At 43.6% G+C, this 23,662-nt stretch overlaps 1 protein-coding gene across 1 annotated transcript in view; it reads right to left on the reverse strand.

Annotated features, from left to right (window-relative positions):
* Nucleotides 1-6,466: 6,466 nt before the first annotated feature.
* The window catches only part of spred2a (sprouty related EVH1 domain containing 2a), a 40,957-nt gene continuing 23,761 nt past the window's right edge, over nt 6,467-23,662 (reverse strand). Inside the window, exons 3-5 of the mRNA XM_039810402.1 lie at nt 18,787-18,851; nt 10,793-10,948; nt 6,467-7,462 (exon numbers count right to left, since the gene is read on the reverse strand). Of these exons, the coding sequence (XP_039666336.1) occupies nt 6,845-7,462; nt 10,793-10,948; nt 18,787-18,851 (839 nt within the window). The 3' untranslated portion in view covers nt 6,467-6,844. The remainder of the gene's footprint in view (nt 7,463-10,792; nt 10,949-18,786; nt 18,852-23,662) is intronic.

Genomic DNA, 23,662 nt, shown 5'->3' on the forward strand with positions numbered 1-23,662 from the left:
AAATGGAGGCCACGTAAAAAGCTGGTATTTGTGGTTTTCCGTCTCGGTTCTTATATGTATATTGGAGGCATCTTGGCTCACACACATATATATATAAATATATAAATATAAATGTATAATTTCCTCTTGACAAACATGGTCATCAAGTGCCAAATGCTAGTAGTTATTCTTGCTGGGTATTATTTTTTGGGTCGTCCTTTTTATGATATTTGTTGATAGCATAACTGCCAACCGCTGATTTTAAATAAAGCAAAGTGATTTCTAGACGCCTGGTGTTCAATGTGTCTTCATGTCTGTCGTCTTAAAGGGGAACTATGCAGTGTTTTTTAGCTTAATTTACCTTAAAGGAATACGCCACCGTTTGTTGAAATAGATCTTATCACGGTCTCCCCTGGCTGTAGATAGGTGAAATAGGGCTTATCACGGTCTCCTCTAGCTGTAGATAGGTGAAATAGGGCTTATCATGGTCTCCTCTAGCTGTAGATAGGTGAAATAGGGCTTATCACGGTCTCTCTAGCTGTAGATAGGTGAAATAGGGCTTATCAGCGGTCTCCTCTAGCTGTGTAGATAGGTTAGGGTTACACCTCTCTAGCTGTAGATAGGTGAAATAGGGCTTATCACGGTCTCCTCTAGCTGTAGATAGGTGAAATAGGGCTTATCACGGTCTCCTCTAGCTGTAGATAGGTGGGGTCTCCTCTAGCTGTAGATAGGTGAAATAGGGCTTATCATGGTCTCCTCTAGCTGTAGATAGGTGAAATAGGGCTTATCACGGTCTCCTCTAGCTGTAGATAGGTGGGGTCTCCTCTAGCTGTAGATAGGTGAAATAGGGCTTATCACGGTCTCCTCTAGCTGTAGATAGGTGAAATAGGGCTTATCATGGTCTCCTCTAGCTGTAGATAGGTGAAATAGGGCTTATCACGGTCTCCTCTAGCTGTAGATAGGTGAAATAGGGCTTATCATGGTCTCCTCTAGCTGTAGATAGGTGAAATAGGGCTTATCACGGTCTCCCTAGCTTTAGATTTACATTCATCATATTAGAAACAATAAAAAAAATAGAGAATGTACATCATACTCTATATATTTATATATATATTTATATATATATATATATATATATATATATATATATATATATATTCCGTTTTTTATATGGTAAAAATGTGAATTATATAAAGAAAAAAAAAAGACAAACCAATGAATACAACCTTTTTTTCTTTTTCTTTTTTACACAGTTATTTTAATTTTCTGAAATATACATCAGGACATAAATGAAGAGGAGGCTTCAGGCACTTTCCTTTCTCAGCTGAAGAGAGCGCAGGGCGCCCGACACACCGACTGCTTTTGGGTCACTTTTCACGGTAATCTTCTCTACGAACGGACGGCAGCGATATCGAGAAGCTGGGCCGCGTTCAGCGCCGAGAAATACGTAGAAACACGTTTTAAAAACAAACAAGGTTGCGTTCTCACGGCAGTTCGTGAATTGGCCACGTAATTTAATCTGTTGATTCGTGTACAGTGTACAGGGGTGTCAAACTCAGTTTCCCAGAGGGCCACACTGGAAAGAGAATCCCACCGAGGGCCAGACATGGAGAGTTTATTGACATGCTTTTGTTACTGCATGTCACTTCTTCTTTATAAACATTTTGGGAGCTTTTTTCCTAATTTTTGTTGTTTTTGTTCCAAAGTATTTGTGGCTTTCTCAGACATTTGTCACCTTTTTGTAAATTTGTTGCCTTTTCCGACATTTTTGTACGCTTTTTGTCACATTTTTGTTGACGAAACCCTACTAAAATCATCGAAAGAGTTCCTTAGCCATCGTAGAATTTAGCTAATCGAGCAAAACAATGATTGTTTTTAAAACAACCTGTTTCTCAGCCTGAATATGCAAACTCTCTGATTCTCAGAGTCAGCAAATCTTCCAAATTTTGCTTTTAAATGTCACGTAATTGCATTTTAAAAAAACACTTTCCTGTGTTTTTGGTTTGGCGCACAACTAGGCGGGCCAACATTTATTGTGAAGGGGCCAGATTTGGCCCGCGGGCCTTGAGTTTGACACGTGTGGTGTACACGGACACGTTTATCTCGGGTATGTTTCTGGATTATTAAAGACTGGGAACCGCCGTCTTACTGGTCAGCCAAACTGGTTTATGTGTTCAGTTTGCTGGGAGGAAAGCAGAGCAGCATCCAGACCAGTGAAGTCCCTCTGCTGAACATTTTTACCAAAAATTTAAATCATCTCACCACGTTGGATTATTTCTTCAAAGATCGTGTGCGTCCTAAATTATTTTAAAGGTCCCATGGCATGACAATGTCACTTTATGATATTTTTTTAACATTAATATGAGTTCCCCCAGCCTGCCTACGGTCCCCCAGTGGCTAGAAATGGTGATAGGTGTAAACCGAGCCCTGGGTATCCTGCTCTGCCTTTGAGAAAATGAAAGCTCAGATGGACCAATCAGGAATCTCCTCCTTAGGTCATAAGGAGCAAGGTTACCTCCCCTTTCTCTGCTTTGCCCACCCAGAGAATTTGGCCCACCCATGAGAGAGAGAGAGACATCATGGCTTTCAAACGAGCAAAGTGGCAGTTGGTCAAGGCCACACCCCCACTCTACACCTTGCCCCCCCCCCTTTCTCCTCCCCAATAGCATTTAAAGCTACAGACACAGAAATGGCACATCCTAAGGAAAACTCATTGTGGGACTGGCTCTAGTGGCTGTAATTCTGCACCAAGGCTGAATTTCGTGAAAGAGACTTCAGATACAGTATTAGGGGCCCACTAAGGTCTATATAAAAGAGACTTCAGATACAGTATTATGGGACCACTAAGGTCTATATAAAAGAGACTTCAGATACAGTATTAGGGGACCACTAAGGTCTATATAAAAGAGACTTCAGATCCAGTATTAGGGGACCACTAAGGTCTATATAAAAGAGACTTCAGATCCAGTGAATATGGGACCACTAAGGTCTATATAAAAGAGACTTCAGATACAGTATTAGGGGACCACTAAGGTCTATATAAAAGAGACTTCAGATCCAGTATTAGGGGACCACTAAGGTCTATATAAAAGAGACTTCAGATCCAGTATTAGGGGACCACTAAGGTCTATATAAAAGAGACTTCAGATCCAGTATTAGGGGACCACTAAGGTCTATATAAAAGAGACTTCAGATCCAGTATTAGGGGACCACTAAGGTCTATATAAAAGAGACTTCAGATACAGTATTAGAGGACCACTAAGGTCTATATAAAAGAGACTTCAGATACAGTATTAGAGGACCACTAAGGCCTCTATAAAAGAGACTTCAGATACAGTATTAGGAGACCACTAATGTCTATATAAAAGAGACTTCAGATACAGTATTAGGGGACCACTAAGGCCTATATAAAATAGACTTCAGATACAGTATTAGGGGACCACTAAGGTCTATATAAAATAGACTTCAGATACAGTATTAGGGGACCACTAAGGCCTCTATAAAATAGACTTCAGATACAGTATTAGGGGACCACTAAGGTCTATATAAAATAGACTTCAGATACAGTATTAGGGGACCACTAAGGTCTATATAAAATAGACTTCAGATACAGTATTAGGGGACCACTAAGGCCTATATAAAAACATCTAAAGAGCACCATGTCATGGGACCTTTAAGGTTGAAATGTTTTGCGGCTGCGCTTCTCTCTACAAACACGACAACATTCGTACTGACGTCTCAGAAGAAATGACGTAATCAAGCCTTAAAAAGACACAAGTGTAAAAATATAAAAGTACCCTTGTTTTATGTTTTATATGTATTTTTTATGGAAAATGTATATTCTTTGTTCAGTTTTTTTGTGAGAATTGGAAGCCATTTGGTCGCCAATGTCACAAGACATCTGTTGATACAAACGACAACAACAAAATCACAGCCCGGCCTGGATTTCCCATGAGTCCTTGCTGCTGTCTCTGCGTCGCCTTCGTAGTGCTTTCCACTTACCATGCGTCATTGAAACGGCCCATTTGTGTGACGTCCTGTTGTGTTCTTTAACCCCCCCCCAATGTAGCACAAGTAGACTTAATTTGTCACTGTTTTCCATCAGATCGTTCATAGATTTCGACGTTTCCGACTGCACTTGAAGGCAGCTTCATTTCCCCGGAGAAAGAGAAGAGGCGAGAGGGACATAGCGAGTGCTTTGCTGTTGCAGGAAACAGCTGTCAGCAGTTCCCCAAACTCCCGGGCAGTTCAGAGCTTGTGTTTGGTGTTTTTAAAACGTTCTCGTGGCAGAGATAGAGGCAGTGATGTTTCCTGTTTCCTGTACGGGACTCTCACACCTCCTCAAACCACTCCGACAAGTCTGATCTCCGGTTACATGATCGGCCACAGCAGCGTGATGCATGGTTGCGTTTCTCCAAAAAGTTGAGTCCGTCTCAACTTTTCGCTGCAGTGTCTCCCCCCTTGAGGCAGCCTACACCAGTGTTGGTCATCTTACTTTAAAAAAAGCAATTAGTTACAGTTGTAAATTACTTATCCCAAAAAGTAATTAAGTAAGTAACTCAGTTACCACATTGTAAAAGTAATGTTACTCAGCAAAGTAACTGTGATGTTATATTGTATGTTCTATAACATCTTTAAAGTCAAACATAGCGTGCATGTTACCCCTCATGTTGTCCTCGGGTCAATTTTGACCCGTTATCAAAATGTCTTTATCAGAAATATGGGTTTCTTTTTAACCAAATTACCCAAAAATAACATGGATGGTTCCCTACAAACGCTCTTCGCAAGTACAATTAATGATCACAATACTTTCATTACATTTTGAGGGTTTTCTTAAATTTTATAGCATTTGAAAAATAATTTAAACGGTTTCTAAACAGTATTTGGACTAAAACTTTGACATACAGCAGTCTGTGATTATCCATCGACGTACATTACTCTAATATTAGTCAAAATAATTCATAATTTCTGCTTTTTTGACTAAAAAATGTGGTATAATTTCATTTCAAAAATGAGTGTAAGAGTAATGGTAATAAGTTGGTGAGTGGCGCGTATACAGTACTGGTGGTAGTGGACAAAAGGGTTGAACAGTCAAAAAAAGGGACAAAAACTTTGAAAAAAGGGAGAGGAAAAACCCGACATAAAACATTGAAAAAACTTGTCTAAAAAACGACATAAAACCTTTTAAAGAAAGTGTCAAAAAAATGGACAAAAACAATTTATTGTCTATTTTGACCTGAGAGGACAACAAGTGCATGGTTAACGTGAAGACAACACAAGGGTTACATAAACATTCTTGCCTTTAATTTCAATGTGCCGGTACTTCCAGTTCGAGAACGCTACCTTTTGAATTTCGCTGGCTCGCTGGCTCGTCGCCATTGTCGCTGGCTCGTCGCCATTGTCGCTGGCTCGTCGCCATTGTCGCTGGCTCGTCGCCATTGTCGCTGTCTCGTCGCCATTTAGTGGTAGTCCGAGCGTGCAGTGAGACAGGCTGAGCAGGGCATCCGCCCAACCAGCCAATCATCATCGCATTTGCAGGCAGCTGGTGTTTTAGCCAAAGCCTGACAGCTCGCGCTACATTCAACCAAATTGTAGTAACGCGCCACTTGACATTCTCGGTAACGATAAAGCCGTTGCAACGATTGGGAAAAGTAATTAATTAGATTACTCCGTTACTGAAAAAATTATACTTAAACGTAAACCGTTACTCCCAACACTGGCCTACACGCATTCAAAATGAAGGGAAAGACCTTCATTTTTGCGCAGGCAGTGTGATTGAAGCCTTAGCAACCCCAGTTGATAAGAAGGCATTACACACCAACATGTCCACATATAGAAGATGGGACAGGACTATGTGCACTACTGATTTAGTGAGACACAAATAAGACAGAAGTGCTAATAACTAGAGATGCACCAATTACAACTAGGCCGATTTCCGATTTTCTTTGAGTTAGGCCGGCCGATACCGATTTTAGCCGATTCTGATTTCATTTTTTCTAACCACTTTACAGCACACACAAATATTTATTTTCTATCTTTTCTTTAATAGAACATTTTGCACAGAACATCGAACATGTTTTGAACAGATAATGGATCACTATAAAATAGAACTATATAAATGACTCCTGGTGTGGGACATTCACACACATCTAAAGTGCAACGTTAGAACCATTTCCTTCTTTTCACATCTAATATCACACTAAATAAAAATGTGATTCTGGTTCTTGGTGTGGTCCCTCCACGCCCTACTGTCTCCTCGCAGGTGTTGGTTTGGTGTGGTCCCTCCACGCCCTACTGTCTCCTCGCAGGTGTTGGTTTGGTGTGGTCCCTCCACGCCCTACTGTCTCCTTGCAGATGTTGCATATTGTAAACTTATCTTCTGCACACACGCTGAAGAATGTCCAAACAGCTGACATGTTGCAGGTTAACTCACCAGGTTCCCTACATGTGGGAGAATAGCGCCGACACGCTTCACACCGCGAGCGGAGCGGAGAAGTTGAGAGAAAGGAAAGAGAGAGCGTGCTGTGGCGTCCGTGCTGTGGCGTCCTTGAGAACTGTAACTCGTATAACTTCTGTTGTCAGTTAACTGTAGCGTTGACTGCCATGGAATCGGCATATGTCGGACTGACCTGCCGGTGGCCGGTCATGGCCGAGCACGTGGGAACCGGCGAATTCCGGTCACCGGCCGGCCTATCGGTGCATCCCTACTAATAACTGTGCGTTACTGCAGCTTTCACTGCTGTTGATGCACGGGGCAGCCACGTTGGACTTTGAGCCTGGGGGTACTGCGATGTTGTCCGACTTCCCGAAGTTCCCAACGTCCTTTTGACCTCGGAAAATTCTGAGCGCCAATGAAAACGCACGATCAGCCCACCGCTTTGTGTTTCCCGCCGCAGCAGCGGCAGGCCACGCCGCAGCGGTAGCACGCCCTGAGCGGCGCGTAGCAGCACATGCACGGCGCCAGCATCGACAGGGCCACCAGCGCCGTCCAGCGCAGGCAGAAGCGCTCGTCGCTGGCGTCGCACGAGCAAGGGTCCGAGTAGTCTCCCTCGGGGTCCGACATGCAGTGGTACAGCAGGCTGTCGGCGCACCACATGAAGCTGACCCGCCTGATGCAGGTCTGGACCGGATCGGGGGCTTCCTGGCAGCGGCCACGCCCATTGTCCTCGTGGTTGAACATGTCCCGACAGTAAACGCAGCGGGAACGCTCGCCGTCCTGCTTCCGCCTCTTGGCTTCGGGCCTCAGGGCGCGCGGCTGCCCGGTCACCACCGATCTGTGGTCGCAGCTCAGCGGGTACGGGTAGGCGTGGTCGTGTTTGGGCGGCTCGCTCTTGGCGAAGTGTATTATGTGGTTGTCGGGCGGGTGCTGGGCGAGTTTGGCGCGAGCAGAGTTGGCGTGGCGGTAGTCCTCGTAGCCGGTGAGCCAGGATCGCTCGCGGGGGTTGATGCGTACGATCTCTTCCTCCTCCACATGGAAGCTGACCTGAGACACAGAGGAGAAAGAACTGTTTAAAGACTTTATTCTGGGTGCCTAGGTAGCTCACAAAAGTGAGTACACCCCTCACATTTTAGTACATTTTTCATTATATCTTTTAATGGGACAACACTGAAGAAATGACTCTTTGCTACAATGTAAAGTAGTAAGTTTACAGCTTGTATAACACTGTAAATTTGCTGTCCCCTCAAAATAACTCAACACACAGACATTAATGTCTAAACCACTGGCAACTAAAGTCAGTCCACCCCTATGTTAGATTCCCATAGAGGCAGGAAGACTTTTATTTTGAAAGGCCAGTTATTTCGTGGATCCAGGGTACTATGCATCCTGATAAAGTTCCCTTGGCCTTTGGAATTAAAATAGCCCCCCCACATCATCACATACCCTTCACCATACCCCCACATCATCACATACCCTTCACCATACCCCCCCATCATCACATACCCTTCACCATACCCCCACATCATCACATACCCTTCAACAACCCCCCACATCATCACATACCCTTCACCATAACCCCACATCATCACACACCCTTCACCATACCCCCCATCATCACATACCCTTCACCATACCCCCACATCATCACATACCCTTCACCATACCTAGAGATTGGCATGGGGTACTTTCCATAAAATCATCTCTCAATGCAAATCAAACCAGCTATTAGGCTAACTGAGATAAAACCATGCCTGTGTGTGTGAGGGGTGTCCTCACTTTTGTGAGATACTGTGTGTATATATATATATATATATATATATATATATATATATATATATATATATATATATATATATACATACAAACTCGATTCCCAAAAAGTTGGGACACTGTACAAATTGTGAGTAAAAAAGGAATGGAATAATTTACAAATCTCATAAACTTATATTTAATTCACAATAGAATATAGATAACATATTGAATGTTGAAAGTGAGACATTTTGTAATGTCATGCCAAATATTGGCTCATTTTGGATGTCATGAGAGCTACACATTCCAAAAAAGTTGGGACAGGTAGCAATAAGAGGCTGGAAAAGTTAAATGTACAGATAAGGAACAGCTGGAGGACCAATTTGCAAGTCATTATGTCAATTGGCAACATGATTGGGTAAAAAAGAGCCTCTCAAGGTGGCAGTGTCTCTCAGAAGTCAAGATGGGCAGAGGATCACCAATTCCCCAATGCTGCGGCGAGAAATAGTGGAGCAATATCAGAAAGGAGTTTCTCAGAGAAAAATTGCAAAGAGTTTGAAGTTATCATCATCTACAGTGCATAATATCATCCAAAGATTCAGAGAATCTGGAACAATCTCTGTGCGTAAGGGTCAAGGCCGGAAAACCATACTGGATGCCCGTGATCTATGGGCCCTCAGACGGCACTGCATCATATACAGGAATGATGCTGTAATGGAAATCCCAACACGGGCTCAGGAATACTTCCAGAAAACATTGTCGGTGAACACAATCCACCGTGCCATTCGCCGTTGCCGGCTTTAAAACTATAGGTCAAAAAAGAAGCTGTATCTAAACAGGATCCAGAAGCGCAGGCGTCTTCTCTGGGCCAAGGATCATTTAAAATGGACTGTGGCAAAGCGGAAAAGTGTTCTGTGGTCAGACGAATCAAAATTTGAAAACTGGGACGCCATGTCATCCGGACTAAAGAGGACAAGGACAACCCAAGTTGTTATCAGCGCTCAGTTCTGCATCTCTGATGGTATGGGGTTGCATGAGTGCGTGTGGCATGGGCAGCCTACACATCTGGAAAGGCACCATCAATGCTGACAGTTATATCCAAGTTCTAGAACAACATATGCTCCCATCCAGACGTCGTCTCTTTCAGGGAAGACCTTGCATTTTCCAACGTGACAATGCCAGACCACATACTGCATCAATCACAATGTCATGGCTGCATAGAAGAAGGATCCGGGTACTGAAATGGCCAGCCTGCATTCCAGATCTTTCACCCATAGAAAACATTGGGCGCATCATAAAGAGGAAGGTGCGACAAAGAAGACCTAAGACAGTTGAGCAACTAGAAGCCTGTATTAGACAAGAATGGGACAACATTCCTATTCATAAACTTGAGCAACTTGTCTCCTCAGTCCCCAGACGTTTGCAGTCTGCTATAAAAAGAAGAGGGGATGCCACACAGTGGGAAACATGGCCTTGTCCCGACTTTTTTGAGATTTGTTGATGCCATGAAATTTAAAATCAACTTATTTTTCCCTTTAAAGTGATCAATTTTCTCAGGTTAAACATTTGATATGTCATCTATGTTGTATTATGAATAAAATATTGAAATTTGACACTTCCACATCATTGCATTCTGTTTTTATTCACAATTGTACAGTGTCCCAACTTTTTTGGAATCGGGTTTGTATGTGTGTGTGTGTGTGTATATATATATATATATATATATATATATATATATATATATATATATATATATATATATATATATATATATATTAAATAGCTCATGTTACTGTATTTTGTGTCAACAGTTAGCTATATTTAATATTATATGTGGCGTTTTCTTTTGCACGGTGCAAATGTTCCACCAAAACCAGTTCCTTCCTGAGACTAATGTGCAGAGCCATCGTCGCTGCGTCCAGAGCTTAGCGCCGCCCAAGACCATTGTGATTGGTTTAAAGAAATGCAAACAACCCAGAGAGTTTTTTCTCCTATCCCAGAATGCATCTGTGTTGTAGCCAGACCTTAACTCCACAGCGCTGTGGAGCAGGCAATGTAGGAATAGGACAATTTCAGTCCCAGCTGCAGCTCTGACTCTATACTTAGACCAGGGATGTCGAACTCAGTTTCCCAGAGGGCCACACTGTAAAAAGAGAATCACACTGAGGGCCAGACATGGAGAGTTTATTTGTTTTTGTTCAGACTTTTTTGGCGCTTTCTCAGACATTTGTCACCTTTTTGTAAAGTTGTTGCTTTTTCTGACATTTTTGTAGCTTTTTGTCGCATTTTTATCAACATGAAGTCCTACAAAAGTCATCAAAAGAGTTCCTTAGCCATCAGAGAATTTAGCAAGTCAAGCAAAACAAAGATTTTGAACAACAAACCAGTTTCTCAGCCTGAATATGAAAACTCTCGGAGTGTCAGAGTCGGCAAATCTGCCAAATTCTACTTTGAATGACACGTAATTGCATTTCAAAAAAACACTTTCCTGTGTTTTTGGTTTGGCGCACAACTAGACAGGCCAAAATTGATTGTGAACCCAAATTTGTATATACGGGCTGGATCTAAATCTGCAAAGGGGCCGCAATTGGCCCGCGGGCCTTGAGTTTGACACGTGTGACTTACACGGTCTGGGAAGTAGTGATCCGAGGGCCGGTGCTGCTCGTAGAAATGTCCCAGGATGCAATGGTTTCGTCGGGCCTCGCAGAAGTTGTGCGGGGCCAGCGTGTGCGTCGCTGGCTCTCTCTTCTGGGACGAGCTGGACGAGCTGTCGGTGGCCGTCTGGAGGGAAGAGAGGAGAAGGTGTGAACACAGACTGCCAGACGGTTCGTTCTGGGGTAAATATGTAGCCTACGGTAGTGAACGGGGGAGAGACAAATGATGTTTTGATCCCGTTTGAATTGACCCATGAATTACACAATTACACCCTAATTTAACGAGCTAAGCGTACGGTGTGAAGCGCCTGGCGCAGGTGTGTTTAGGGCGTGTCCGAATCCACTTTTGCTAGTTTGACGGCAGTAATAAAGGGTCTGTGCGCCGGGCGCCTGGTTCTAAAGGGTTGTGCTTAGTGTCTTCATTAATCAGAGGTGTGTTTTGGGCATAACATGCAATCAACCAATCAGAGATCATCTCCCATTCCCTTTAAAAGCCAGGCGCGTTTGGACCTTGGAGCATTGCTGTTATGATGGAGGATTTACACCCTAATATTTATATTAGTAATCTTCTGCGTGTGTGTGTGTGTGTGTGTGTGTGTGTGTGTGTGGTGTGTGTGTGTGTGTGTGTGTGTGCTGCTGTGTGTCCCTGTGTGTGTAACAAGCATAGTGTGTGCGAGCCAATAGGAGCATTTTACTAATGCTCTGTTAAAATAACAATGAAATGCTGCGTTATTGACTTTAGACCAGGTTTTTGTTGGTCAATGGCGCGATCACTTCCCGCTGCCTCAAGATAGCAATACTCCCAGAATGCACCTGAACACACCTCCCTGTAAGACCAGCAGGCCCAGAATGCACCTGAACACACCTCCCTGTAAGACCAGCACGCCCAGAATGCACCTGAACACACCTCCCTGTAAGACCAGCACGCCCAGAATGCACCTGAACACACCTCCCTGTAAGACCAGCAGGCCCAGAATGCACCTGAACACACCTCCCTGTAAGACCAGCACGCCCAGAATGCACCTGAACACACCTCCCTGTAAGACCAGCACGCCCAGAATGCACCTGAACACACCTCCCTGTAAGACCAGCACGCCCATGGGTGCAGGACAGGTGCATTTTCTATTTAAACGACGCGGGCGCTGGTCGGGAACTTGACAACTGCGTCGGTCTTAAACTAACAAAGACACTTGCGTCGGGCTTTGCGCTGCGCCGGGTGCAAGATAGGGTTGAAGTAAGTGAAGAAAGTCTCAGTTTGTCATAAAACTGTAGTATCAAACTGTGAAAATCTGTGAATAGAATAGAATTTACTATTAATATTAATTTACACACATTTAAGAATCTACGTGTGAATTTCCATACATGTACGTGGACATTTCCACGTCTAATTAGTGTACGAAAGCAACTTTGATGACAGAAAGCGGTAAGAACGCTTGGGGCGACGCTAGGGTGACCAGATGAGAATGGGTTTTTCGGTACATCTGGTAACCCTAGGCGACGCTCAGGTGGCGGAAAAACTTAGCGTTCAAAGTGGAAATTAAGAAGCGTTAACTGCATCATTTGGAGTTGTTGAAGCACGTCTTTTATTGTGAAAAACAGAAGTACAGTGTTGGGCGTGTTGACAGCTTTGATGTTCATTTGGGCGACTTATTAATCCGGTTAATACCCCGAAAAACCAGCAGCACCCAGTGAGTTTTTACAGTGGGGGAAGATAGGTGGGGTGACTCAGAGTAGGCCTACCTCACGGTATTAGCTTCCTTTTAGCGACAAAGCTAAAGTAAACGGTTAAAATGATACTCCGTTTGAAAGATAAGAAGTTAAACTTTAGTTTGACAACATTGAATTAAAGGTATTGTGGAGGATTTTCTTTTCCGGGTGGATCATCAAGACTATTGGTCCTCCTGGTTGTCAATCATTCTGGCGCTGTGTTTACGTAAGGCCGTGGTACGTGCTCGTCCCTAGGGTAGTTTTCGCTTTCTGCGCATGAATACTTTCAGGTGTATATGTGTGGTGAGCTACGAGTGTCTACGAAAGGTATGACAAGAAGAGAAAGGCCTCTGAAGAAAGAAACAAGACCGGAGTGTTTTTGGGAGAATGTTTCACACGCTGGCGTGCGCTAAAAGCGCAGGTTGGGCTCTCCACTGACGCCTCAGTCGCCAAGTTTCTACTCGACAGGTAAAGTTTGGCTATTTGGAGAAATCCTTTTAAAATCACTGCTAGTGAAAGTTGATGTAAGCTATGATTAGCGATGCTAGCCGTGGCACAAGTCACACCCACACAACGGTAAACATCTCAATTTGTGAAAAAGTGCAAATCTTCTTTCTGAAAGTAGCTTGTATGAACCATGCCGACAGCAACTTGTAACCAGTGCACTCTCGTGCACACGTTTAATAGGCGTTCCCTCTCGGGAGCAGGTAGAGTGCTGCGCATGTGCATTTTTTCAAAAAGTGGAGAGGGCGGATCCTTTCTAAAATTCGGGATAATCCTCCACTATACCTTTAACTAAAATTAGTGCTGTCAGTTAAACGCGTTATTAACGACATTAACCCAAACCCAATAGGCTCGTTGGAGATGAGCTAAGTCTGCGCAGAATCGATCACCGGCGATCGGCGCCCAATGCATGCTGGGTAGATCTGTGTCCGACTTGATCCCGACTCGCTCCGACGTCACGCACACGTGGGCAACGATGACCTCACGAGACCAAGGCGGCCGCGGTTTTTAGACCCGGGCAGCGCAGTTGCTCTCCACCAACTGCAAGAGCCAGGCGGACCCAGGGGCATGCTGGGAAACGCCTGGCGGCCTCTCAGCTGATCTAACAGCTGATTGGTTCAGAATCGACTCAACATGATGACGTTTTATATAAACTTTTTTATTGATTTTGAATCGGAGGGATTTTAAACTGTTATTTGTCTGATTTAAAGGCTTATTCTGAACAGAACACATGTTGTGAGGCTGATAGTGACGTTTAGAAGTCAGAGAGACTAAATCTGTTCAGATTACGGATCATCTACAGTCTGCTGTTTATTAAAATCAGCAACATATCGCATGTAGAGCATTTTGACAGCTACTCTGTCTTTATAAAACAACTGGAGACTGTGTAGGAGCTGAAATATGGATCTGATAACATTTTATTAAATCGGAATCGGACCACAGTGTTTCTGTCACTTCCTGTTCAGCCTGAAGGCTGCTGTAATCATAGACAGTATATATATATATATATATATATATATATATATATATTTTTTACAGGCTAAAAGTTTGGACACACCTTCTCATTCAATGTGTTTCCTTTTTATTTTCATGACTATTTACATTGTAGATTCTCACTGAAGGCATCAAAACTATGAATGAACACATATGGAATTATGTACTTAACAAAAAAGTGTGAAATAACTGAAAACATGTCTTATATTTTAGATTCCTCAAAGTAGCCACCCTTTGCTTTTTTATTAATAAGGGAAATAATTCCACTAATGAACCCTGACAAAGCACACCTGTGAAGGTAAAACCATTTCAGGTGACTACCTCATGAAGCTCATTGAGAGAACACCAAGGGTTTGCAGAGTTATCAAAAAAAGCAAAGGGTGGCTACTTTGAGGAATCTAAAATATAAGACATGTTTTCAGTTATTTCACACTTTTTTGTTAAGGACATAATTCCATATGTGTTCATTCATAGTTTTGATGCCTTCAGTGAGAATCTACAATGTAAATAGTCATGAAAATAAAAAGGAAACACATTGAATGAGAAGGTGTGTCCAAACTTTTGGCCTGTACTGTATATATATATATATGTATATATATATATATATGTATATATATATATACATATATATATATATACATATATATATATATATATGTATATATATGTGTAGGCTGGAAACTGTCCGACTAAAACAGTGGATTTTCGTCACCGCTGCAGCCTGCTCTCGTCCACTTTACAGGCGAGGCGCAGCTCATCTCGAACGAGCCTATTTTAACAACGTCAATTTTTTCATCGAGAGATTTTCATTCACTCCTGATCTCCATCCTCGTTGTCCTTCGAGCCTCTTCCGTGCCTTCGAGATCAAACCCTTCTCATCCTCTTCTTCCTCCTCAGGGGGGGCCACAGTTCAGACGTGCAGACAGGACGGATAAGGAACGATCTGCAGGCTGGGCCGGTTCTGCCACGTTCCCCCTTTCATCCATCCTGGCTCCCCTCTAAACGAGGCCAGCTATGTAAACAGGCAGCTGGGTGATGGATTGCTGACAGGTCAGACTCTCCTCTAGCAGCGCGCATCCTGCCGAAACGAGACACCCTTTTCCTTTTGAAGCTACTGGAAACGGTGGAAACACTGGACTGTAAAACAAAAAAGGGAAGCAGGACCTGGTCCCTTTATCCGACTGAAGATGGAGGTTGAAGGGATATCGACCTTAACCCCTCCTGTTGTCATCAGGTTCAAATCTGACCCATTTTCGTGGCCGGGTTGGCTCAGTGTGTAGAGCAGGCGCACATATTCTGAGAGGTTTATGCCTCGACGCAGAGGTCAAGGGTTTAAATCTGACCTGTGACGATTTCCTGCTTGTCTTCCTCTCTTTCTCTCTCTCTCTCACCTAGCTTTCCTGTCAAATAAAGGCGAAAAAGCCCAAAGAATTATGAAAAACAAAATTTTGACCCATTTTCAAAAAGTTTCTATATCAGAAATTTGTTTTTTTTTTCAACCAAATTTGAAGTTAAATAAATGATCAGTTCACTATTTTCATTGAATTTGGGTGTTTTATTAAATTTTATAGCATGTCAAGAAAAATTAATAATAGAAAAACGTGGAATTTTTTTTTTTTTTTTTTAAACACAGAAAACATCGGAAAAAGTGGCAAAAAACTTGGAAAGAAAAGTGACAAAAATTTCGTGATAATCTTTAAAAAAAAAACTCAAAAAAAATACGCAGAAAAATATTGACAGAAACTTTGAAAAAAGTGACAAAAGTGTTGAAAAAAAAGACGACCAAAATGTTGGAATTCTTTTACATTTTGACCCGGAAAAACTAAAAGTTGCTGCATGGTCGACTGGGAAGACAACACGAGGCTTAATGCACAACAGGCTACGCAGCAGTATATGTTTGGGTTAGGCCTGTTTTAAAAATATTAGTAGTAAATGGAAACTAAATCAAAGAGAGGGGGGAAGTACCAGAGCATAAGGAATGAGAGGGGGAAACACCAGAGTAGGGGGGAATGAGAGGGGGAAACACCAGAGCAGGGGGGAATGAGAGGAAGAGAAACCAGAGCAGAGGGAATAAGAGGAAACAAACCAGAGCAGGGGGGATTGAGAGGGGAAAACACCGAGCAGGGGGAATGAGAGGGGGAAACACGAGTGGGGGGGAATGGAGAGGAAACGCAGAGCAGGGGGAATGAGAAGGGAAACCCAGAGCAGAGGGAATGAGAGGGGAAACACCAGAGCAGGGGAAAATGGGAGGGGGAAACACCAGAGTAGGGGAATGAGAGGGGGAAACACCGGAGCAGGGGAATGAGGGGGGGGAAACACCAGAGTAGGGGGAATGAGAGGGGGAAACACCAGAGCAGGGGAGAGGGGGGAAACACCAGAGCAGGGGGATTGAGAGGGAGGAAACACCAGAGCAGGGGGAATGAGGGAGGAGGAAACACCAGAGCAGGGGAATGAGAGGAGGAAACACCAGAGCAGGGGGAATGAGAGGAGGAAACACCAGAGCAGGGGGAATGAGAGGAGGAAACACCAGAGCAGAGGGAATGAGAGGGAAAACACCAGAGCAGGGAAATGAGAGGGGAAACACCAGAGCAGGGGAATGAGAGGGGGAAACAGAGCAGAGAGGAATGAGAGGGGAAACACCAGAGCAGGGGGAATGAGAGGAGGAAACACCAGAGCAGGGGGAATGAGAGAAACACGAGCGAGAGGAATGAAGGGGAAACACAGAGTAGGGGGAATGAGAGGAGGAAACACCAGAGCAGGGGAATGAGAGGGGAAACACCAGAGCAGAGGGAATGAGAGGGGGAAACACCAGAGCAGGGGGAATGAGAGGAGGAAACACCAGAGCAGGGGGAATGAGAGGAGGAAACACCAGAGCAGGGGGAATGAGAGGAGGAAACACCAGAGCAGGGGGAATGAGAGGAGGAAACACCAGAGCAGGGGGAATGAGAGGAGGAAACACCAGAGCAGGGGGAATGAGAGGAGGAAACACCAGAGCAGGGGGAATGAGAGGGGGAAACACCAGAGCAGGGGGAATGAGAGGGGAAACACCAGAGCAGGGGGAATGAGAGGGGGAAACGTATCAGATATTCGTTTTTTAAACCAAAACATAGCAATGTAAATGCAGCTCAGGAATGAGGGAATAATGGATCATATGAATGAAGGACAGAGATTAATTTGGACACATTTGGCTTTTTATTTACACTCGCCAGACACAAAGAGTTTAATATTACCCCACATGTAAACGTGCCCCATATAGACCTTTTTCACATCAGACATTTTGACATGTCATAGTAGGAAAAGCACAGGTGTCTTCAAAACCATTACTGATGGCTGCATTCCACTTAGGAGAGACCCTGGTATTAAACCATTACTGATGGCTGCATTCCACTTAGGAGAGGTCCTGGTATTAAACCATTAATGATGGCTGCATTCCACTTAGGAGAGACCCTGGTATTAAACCATTACTGATGGCTGCATTCCACTTAGGAGAGGCCCTGGTATTAAACCATTAATGATGGCTGCATTCCACTTAGGAGGCCCTGGTAATTAAAACCATTACTGATGGCTGCATTCCCACTTAGGAGAGGGTCCTGGTATTAAACCATTACTGAGTGGCTGCATTCCCACTTAGGAGGGCCCTGGTATTAAACCATTACTGATGGCTGCATTCCACTTAGGAGAGACCCTGGTATTAAACCATTACTGATGGCTGCATTCCACTTAGGAGAGGTCCTGGTATTAAACCATTACTGATTGCTGCATTCCACTTAGGAGAGTCCTGGTATTAAACCATTACTGATGGCTGCATTCCACTTAGGAGAGGTCCTGGTATTAAACCATTACTGATGGCTGCATTCCCCCTAGGGAGAGGTCCTGGTATTAAACCATTAATGATGGCTGCATTCCACTTAGGAGAGGCCCTGGTATTAAACCATTACTGATGGCTGCATTCCACCTTAGGAGGTCCTGGTAAAACCATTACTGATGGCTGCATTCCACTTAGGAGAGGTCCTGGTATTAAACCATTACTGATGGCTGCATTCCACTTAGAGAGGCCCTGGTATTAAACCATTACTGATGGCTGCATTCCACTTAGGGAGGCCCTGGTATTAAACCATTACTGATGGCTGCATTCCTCTTAGGGAGGTCCTGGTATTAAACCATTACTGATGGCTGCATTCCACTTAGGAGAGACCCTGGTATTAAACCATTACTGATGGCTGCATTCCTCTTAGGAGAGGTCCTGTATTAAAACCATTACTGATGGCTGCATTCCTCTTAGGAGAGACCCTGGTATTAAACCATTAATGATGGCTGCATTCCACTTAGGAGGAGGTCCTGGTATTAAACCATTAATGATGGCTGCATTCCACTTAGGAGAGGTCCTGGTATTAAACCATTAATGATGGCTGCATTCCACTTAGGAGAGACCCTGGTATTAAACCATTAATGATGGCTGCATTCCACTTAGGAGAGGCCCTGGTATTAAACCATTAATGATGGCTGCATTCCACTTAGGAGAGGTCCTGGTATTGGTCATGCTGACTCACTGAAATATCTTACTGGGACACGTGATGGAACTGAGCCATCGTTAAGGTTATCAATGTCAGCTGTGCTTCTCCTACTGTGACAAGTCAAAAGGTCTGCTGTTAAAAAGGTCCATTAACACACATTACAACATTACAACAACATGTAGCTACAGACAGAGACAGGAAGTGATCCCCCGGTGTGTTAACAGCTGGAGGAGGAAGAGTTTCTCACCATGAAGACGTCATCGTCGCCGAGCTCCGCCTCGTTCTGCAGCGTTGATGAGGACGTGGTCGACCCTGGAGGGCAGACGAGAGGCACAGTATACAGTTATTAATCACCTGCTTTCACTCCTACAGAAGTTAAAGGGATGCGCCACCGTTTGTTGAAATAGGTCTTATCATGGTCTCCCCTGGCTGTAGATAGGTGAAATAGGTCTTATCATGGTCTCCCCTGGCTGTAGATAGGTGAAATAGGTCTTATCATGGTCTCCCCTGGCTGTAGATAGGTGAAATAGGTCTTATCCTGGTCTAACCTGGCTGTAGATAGGTGAAATAGGTCTTATCCTGGTCTCCTCTAGCTGTAGATAGGTGAAATAGGTCTTATCCTGGTCTACCCTGGCTGTAGATAGGTGAAATAGGTCTTATCCTGGTCTCCTCTAGCTGTAGATAGGTGAAATAGGTCTTATCCTGGTCTAACCTGGCTGTAGATAGGTGAAATAGGTCTATCACGGTTCCCTATGTGGTAAATAGGCTTACCTCCTAGCTGAATAGGTGAAATAGGTCTTATCCTGGTCTCCTCTAGCTGTAGATAGGTGAAATAGGTCTTATCCTGGTCTACCCTGGCTGTAGATAGGTGGGCCAATGCATTTTTTTGTCTCAGTGCAAGTAATTAGGTTGTTTTTTTGTCTTTTGTTGGCTCACTTTTACTCACAACATGCTAACCGGCAACATAGGATTCCATTCACTACGCTAAGCTAACTAGCGGTGGCGCTGCCGGTGTTGCACCGGACTAAAACAATGCATGCACAAAAAATGCGTGATAAGCCCTATTTCAACAAACGGTGGCGTATACCTTTAAGTTAAGATAAGATAAGATAAGATAAGCCTTTAATGTCTCCTTTGGAATAAATAGTCACTGTCCACTGTTTAGAGACCATGTGACTGTTTAGAGACCATGTGACTGTTTAGAGACCATGTGACTGGTTAGAGACCATGTGACTGGTTAGAGACCATGTGACTGGTTAGAGACCATGTGACTGTTTAGAGACCGTGTGACTGTTTAGAGACCGTGTGACTGTTTAGAGACCGTGTGACTGTTAGAACATGTGACTGGTTAGAGACCATGTGACTGGTTAGAGACCATGTGACTGTTTAGAGACCGTGTGACTGTTTGAGAGACCATGTGACTGTTTAGAGACCATGTGACTGGTTAGAACCATGTGACTGTTTAGAGACCATGTGACTGTTTAGAGACCATGTGACTGTTTAGAGACCATGTCTGGAGAGACCTGTGACTGTTTAGAACCATGTGACTGGTTAGAGACCATGTGACTGTTTAGAGACCATGTGACTGGTTAGAGACCATGTGACTGTTTAGAGACCATGTGACTGGTTAGAGACCATGTGACTGTTTAGAGACCATGTGACTGGTTAGAGACCATGTGACTGGTTAGAGACCATGTGACTGTTTAGAGACCATGTGACTGGTTAGAGACCATGTGACTGTTTAGAGACCTGTACTGTTTAGAGACCATGTGACTTTAGAACCTTGACTGGTTAGACCGTGTATGTTTAGAGAACCGTGTGACTGTTTAGAGACCGTGTGACTGTTTAGAGACCATGTGACTGGTTAGAGACCATGTGACTGGTTAGAGACCATGTGACTGGTTAGAGACCATGTGACTGGTTAGAGACCATGTGACCGGCAGGTAACGTTAACTGGTCCCTATACACCAGGGGTGTCAAACTCAATTTCCCAGAGGGCCACACTGGATAAAGAGAATCACACCAAGGGCCAGACATGTAGAGTTTATTGACGTACTTTTATTTCATTGAAAAAGTAAAATATCTTTGACTCAATTATTGCATGTCTCATATAGTCTTCTCACTTACAGTTTTGGCGCTTTTTGGAATATTTTGTCCCTTTAGTCGCCCTAGTGTTGCCTTCCTTCTATTTTCGACCTATTCTTGCCTTTCTTCCCTAATTTCTAGAGACCATGTGACTGTTTAGAGACCATGTGACTGGTTAGAGACCATGTGACTGTTTAGAGACCATGTGACTATTTAGCGACCATGTGACTATTTAGCGACCATGTGACTGGTTAGAGACCATGTGACTGTTTAGAGACCATGTGACTATTTAGCGACCATGTGACTATTTAGCGACCATGTGACTGGTTAGAGACCATGTGACTGGTTAGAGACCATGTGACTGTTTAGAGACCATGTGACATGGGCTCTAAACAGTCACATGGTCTCTAAACAGTCACATGGTCTGTTCAGAGTACCCCTAGGGGGACACGTACCCCCTGCAGTCCTCCAAAGTACCCCTAGGGGGACACGTACCCCCTGCAGTCCTCCAGAGTGATGTGCACCCCTCAGGGGGCTTCCCATCCACCATCCTTCCCTTCCCCATCCACCCTTCCATCATTCCATCCCTTCCTGCTGTCCTTCTCCATCCACCTGTCCACTCCATTTCCTTCCTTATCTCATCCACGTCCACCTCCTTCCTTCCCTAATCTCATTCCTTCCTTGTCCTGTCCTCTACCTTCCTCTGTCCCTTTCCCTATTTCCACTATATACTCCCATTTCTTCTCTTTATCCATTTCCATCTGTCTATCCATCTCCTTCCTCTCCTTCAAGCTCTCTCTGTCCCTCCTCTCACTCCTTCCATTCTCTGTCTCATTTCTCCTTCCGCTCTCCTTTTCTGTGTTTCTATCTCTCTATCACTGTCTGTCCTTTATCCATCCTTTCCATATTCCATTCTCACTATCTCTTTCTTCCTTCCACTCCATCCATCTGTCTCATCCTGTCCTTTTGTCCTCCATTTTCCTCTCTATTATATCTATTTATCCATTCCTTCTTTATATATATATATATATATATACTATATACTGTGTAAAATAATATAAATATAATATATAATATATATAATGTAACAATACTTATATATATACTTAATGTGTAAATGCTGTGTAAATATATATTAAGTAAGTAGTAATGTAATTAATGTGTAGCAGTAGTAGTAGTAATGTGTGTAGTAATGTAATGCTTAGCAATGCTTAACAATGTATGTAGTGGTAGTAGTAATGTAGCAATATATGTAGTGAAGGTGAAGCAGTAGTAGCAGCAGTAGCAGTAGCAGCAGTAGCAGTAGCAGCAGCAGTCAGCAGTAGTAGTAGTAGTAGTAGGGTAATATGTAGTAGCAGCAGCAGTAGTAGCAGCAGTACAGTAGTAGCAGCAGCAGTAGCAGCAGTAGCAGTAGTAGTTATGAAGGTTAAGCAGTAGTTAAGTAGCAGCAGTAGCAGCGCAGCAGTAGTGTTATAGTAGTAGTAGTAGCAGCAGCAGTGTAGCAGCAGAGTGCTAGCAGCAGTAGTAGTAGTGCAAGCAGTTGTTGTAGCAGCAGTAGTAGCAGCAGAAGCAGCAGTAGTGTGGTGAAGCAGAAGCAGCAGTAGTAGTTAAGCAGCAGCAGCAGTAGTAGTTGCTGCGTGAAAGCAGCAGTAGTAGCAGTAGTTATTAAGTGGTAGTAGCGGCAGCAGTTAAGCAGCAGGAGAAGCAGTACAGGTTATAGCAGTAGTAGGTGCAGCAGCAGCAGTATAGTAGCAGTTGGCGCTGCGAAGTAGTATGTTATAGCAGCGTAAGTTAAGCGAGTAGTAGTAAAGGTGCAGCAGTGTTGCTGCTAAAGCAGTAGTAGCAGTGTTAAGTATAGTAGTTAAGTGTAGCAGTTGCAAGTAGTAGCAGCAGTAGCAGTAGCAGCAGTGTTGTTGTTGCGTAGCAAGCAGTAGTAGTAGCAGTAGTTACAGAAAGCAGCAGCAGCAGTAAGTGTTAAGTAGCAGCAAGTAGTAGACAGCGAGCAGTAAAGCAGGTTGTAGCAGCAGAAAGTAGTAAGCAGCGTTAGCAGCAGCAGTAGCAGTAGTTATAGCAGCAGCAGTAGCAGCTGTTAAGTTAGAAGAAGTTAAGCGAGTAGGAGTGAAAGCAGCAGTGGAGCAGAAGAAAGCGGTTGCGAAAGAAAGCAGTTGGTGAAAGTAGTTGTGTTGTTGAAGTTGGTAGAAGTAGCAAAGTTAAGTTGTTGAAGTAGTAATAGCAGCGTAGTATAGCAGCAGTATAGTAGCAGTTGGTTAGTGCAGAAGCAGCGTGTAGTTAGCGTAGTAGCAGCAGGGATGTACCGAAGTGAAACTGATGTTCCGGCTTTTCCGAGATCCCGGTTGCAGATGTTTCGAAACACTGATCCGGTTCGATTCAAAACACTGATGTCACGTGACTACGGCTAAATGAAACACCGGAGTGTTTTAACTGAGTGTTTCAACCAACAGGTGGCATGGTCCCGCCAAATCAGCGTTTGATTGACAGGGTCGGGAACACACATCGCACATCAGCATAAAAAGTGAAGTCAACGCACCTTGACCTCGTGGGTTTTGTGAGATGAGTTTGATTTTGAGATAGCGGATATTTGGTGATATAGTGACATTCAAAGTGCGAGTTGTTTAGTTATATTTAGGCTTACATTTAAATTTACACATTGACTGATAGAGTGAGACAGACAGAGTATAGACCTACATACAGTGACACATTAATATATAGATAGATAGATAGATAGACAGATAGACAGCTAGATAGATAGATAGATAGATAGATAGATAGATGATAGATAGATAGATAGATAGATAGATAGATAGATAGATAGATAGATAGATAGATAGATAGATAGATAGATAGATAGATAGATAGGACAGGACAGTTTATGGGAACGTTTTAATGATCGTATCTGTAAAACCCAGATTATACATAATGCTACAGCTGATGCCACAGTGGAAGTGAAAAAATACCACAACTATGCGTTTTTGCCCAGAACTCATGATCCCCTAACTTACTGGAAAGAGAGAGCAGTA

Source organism: Perca fluviatilis, chromosome 1 (genome assembly GCF_010015445.1).
Source record: "Perca fluviatilis chromosome 1, GENO_Pfluv_1.0, whole genome shotgun sequence".
In the NCBI taxonomy this organism is placed as follows: Eukaryota; Metazoa; Chordata; class Actinopteri; order Perciformes; family Percidae; genus Perca; species Perca fluviatilis.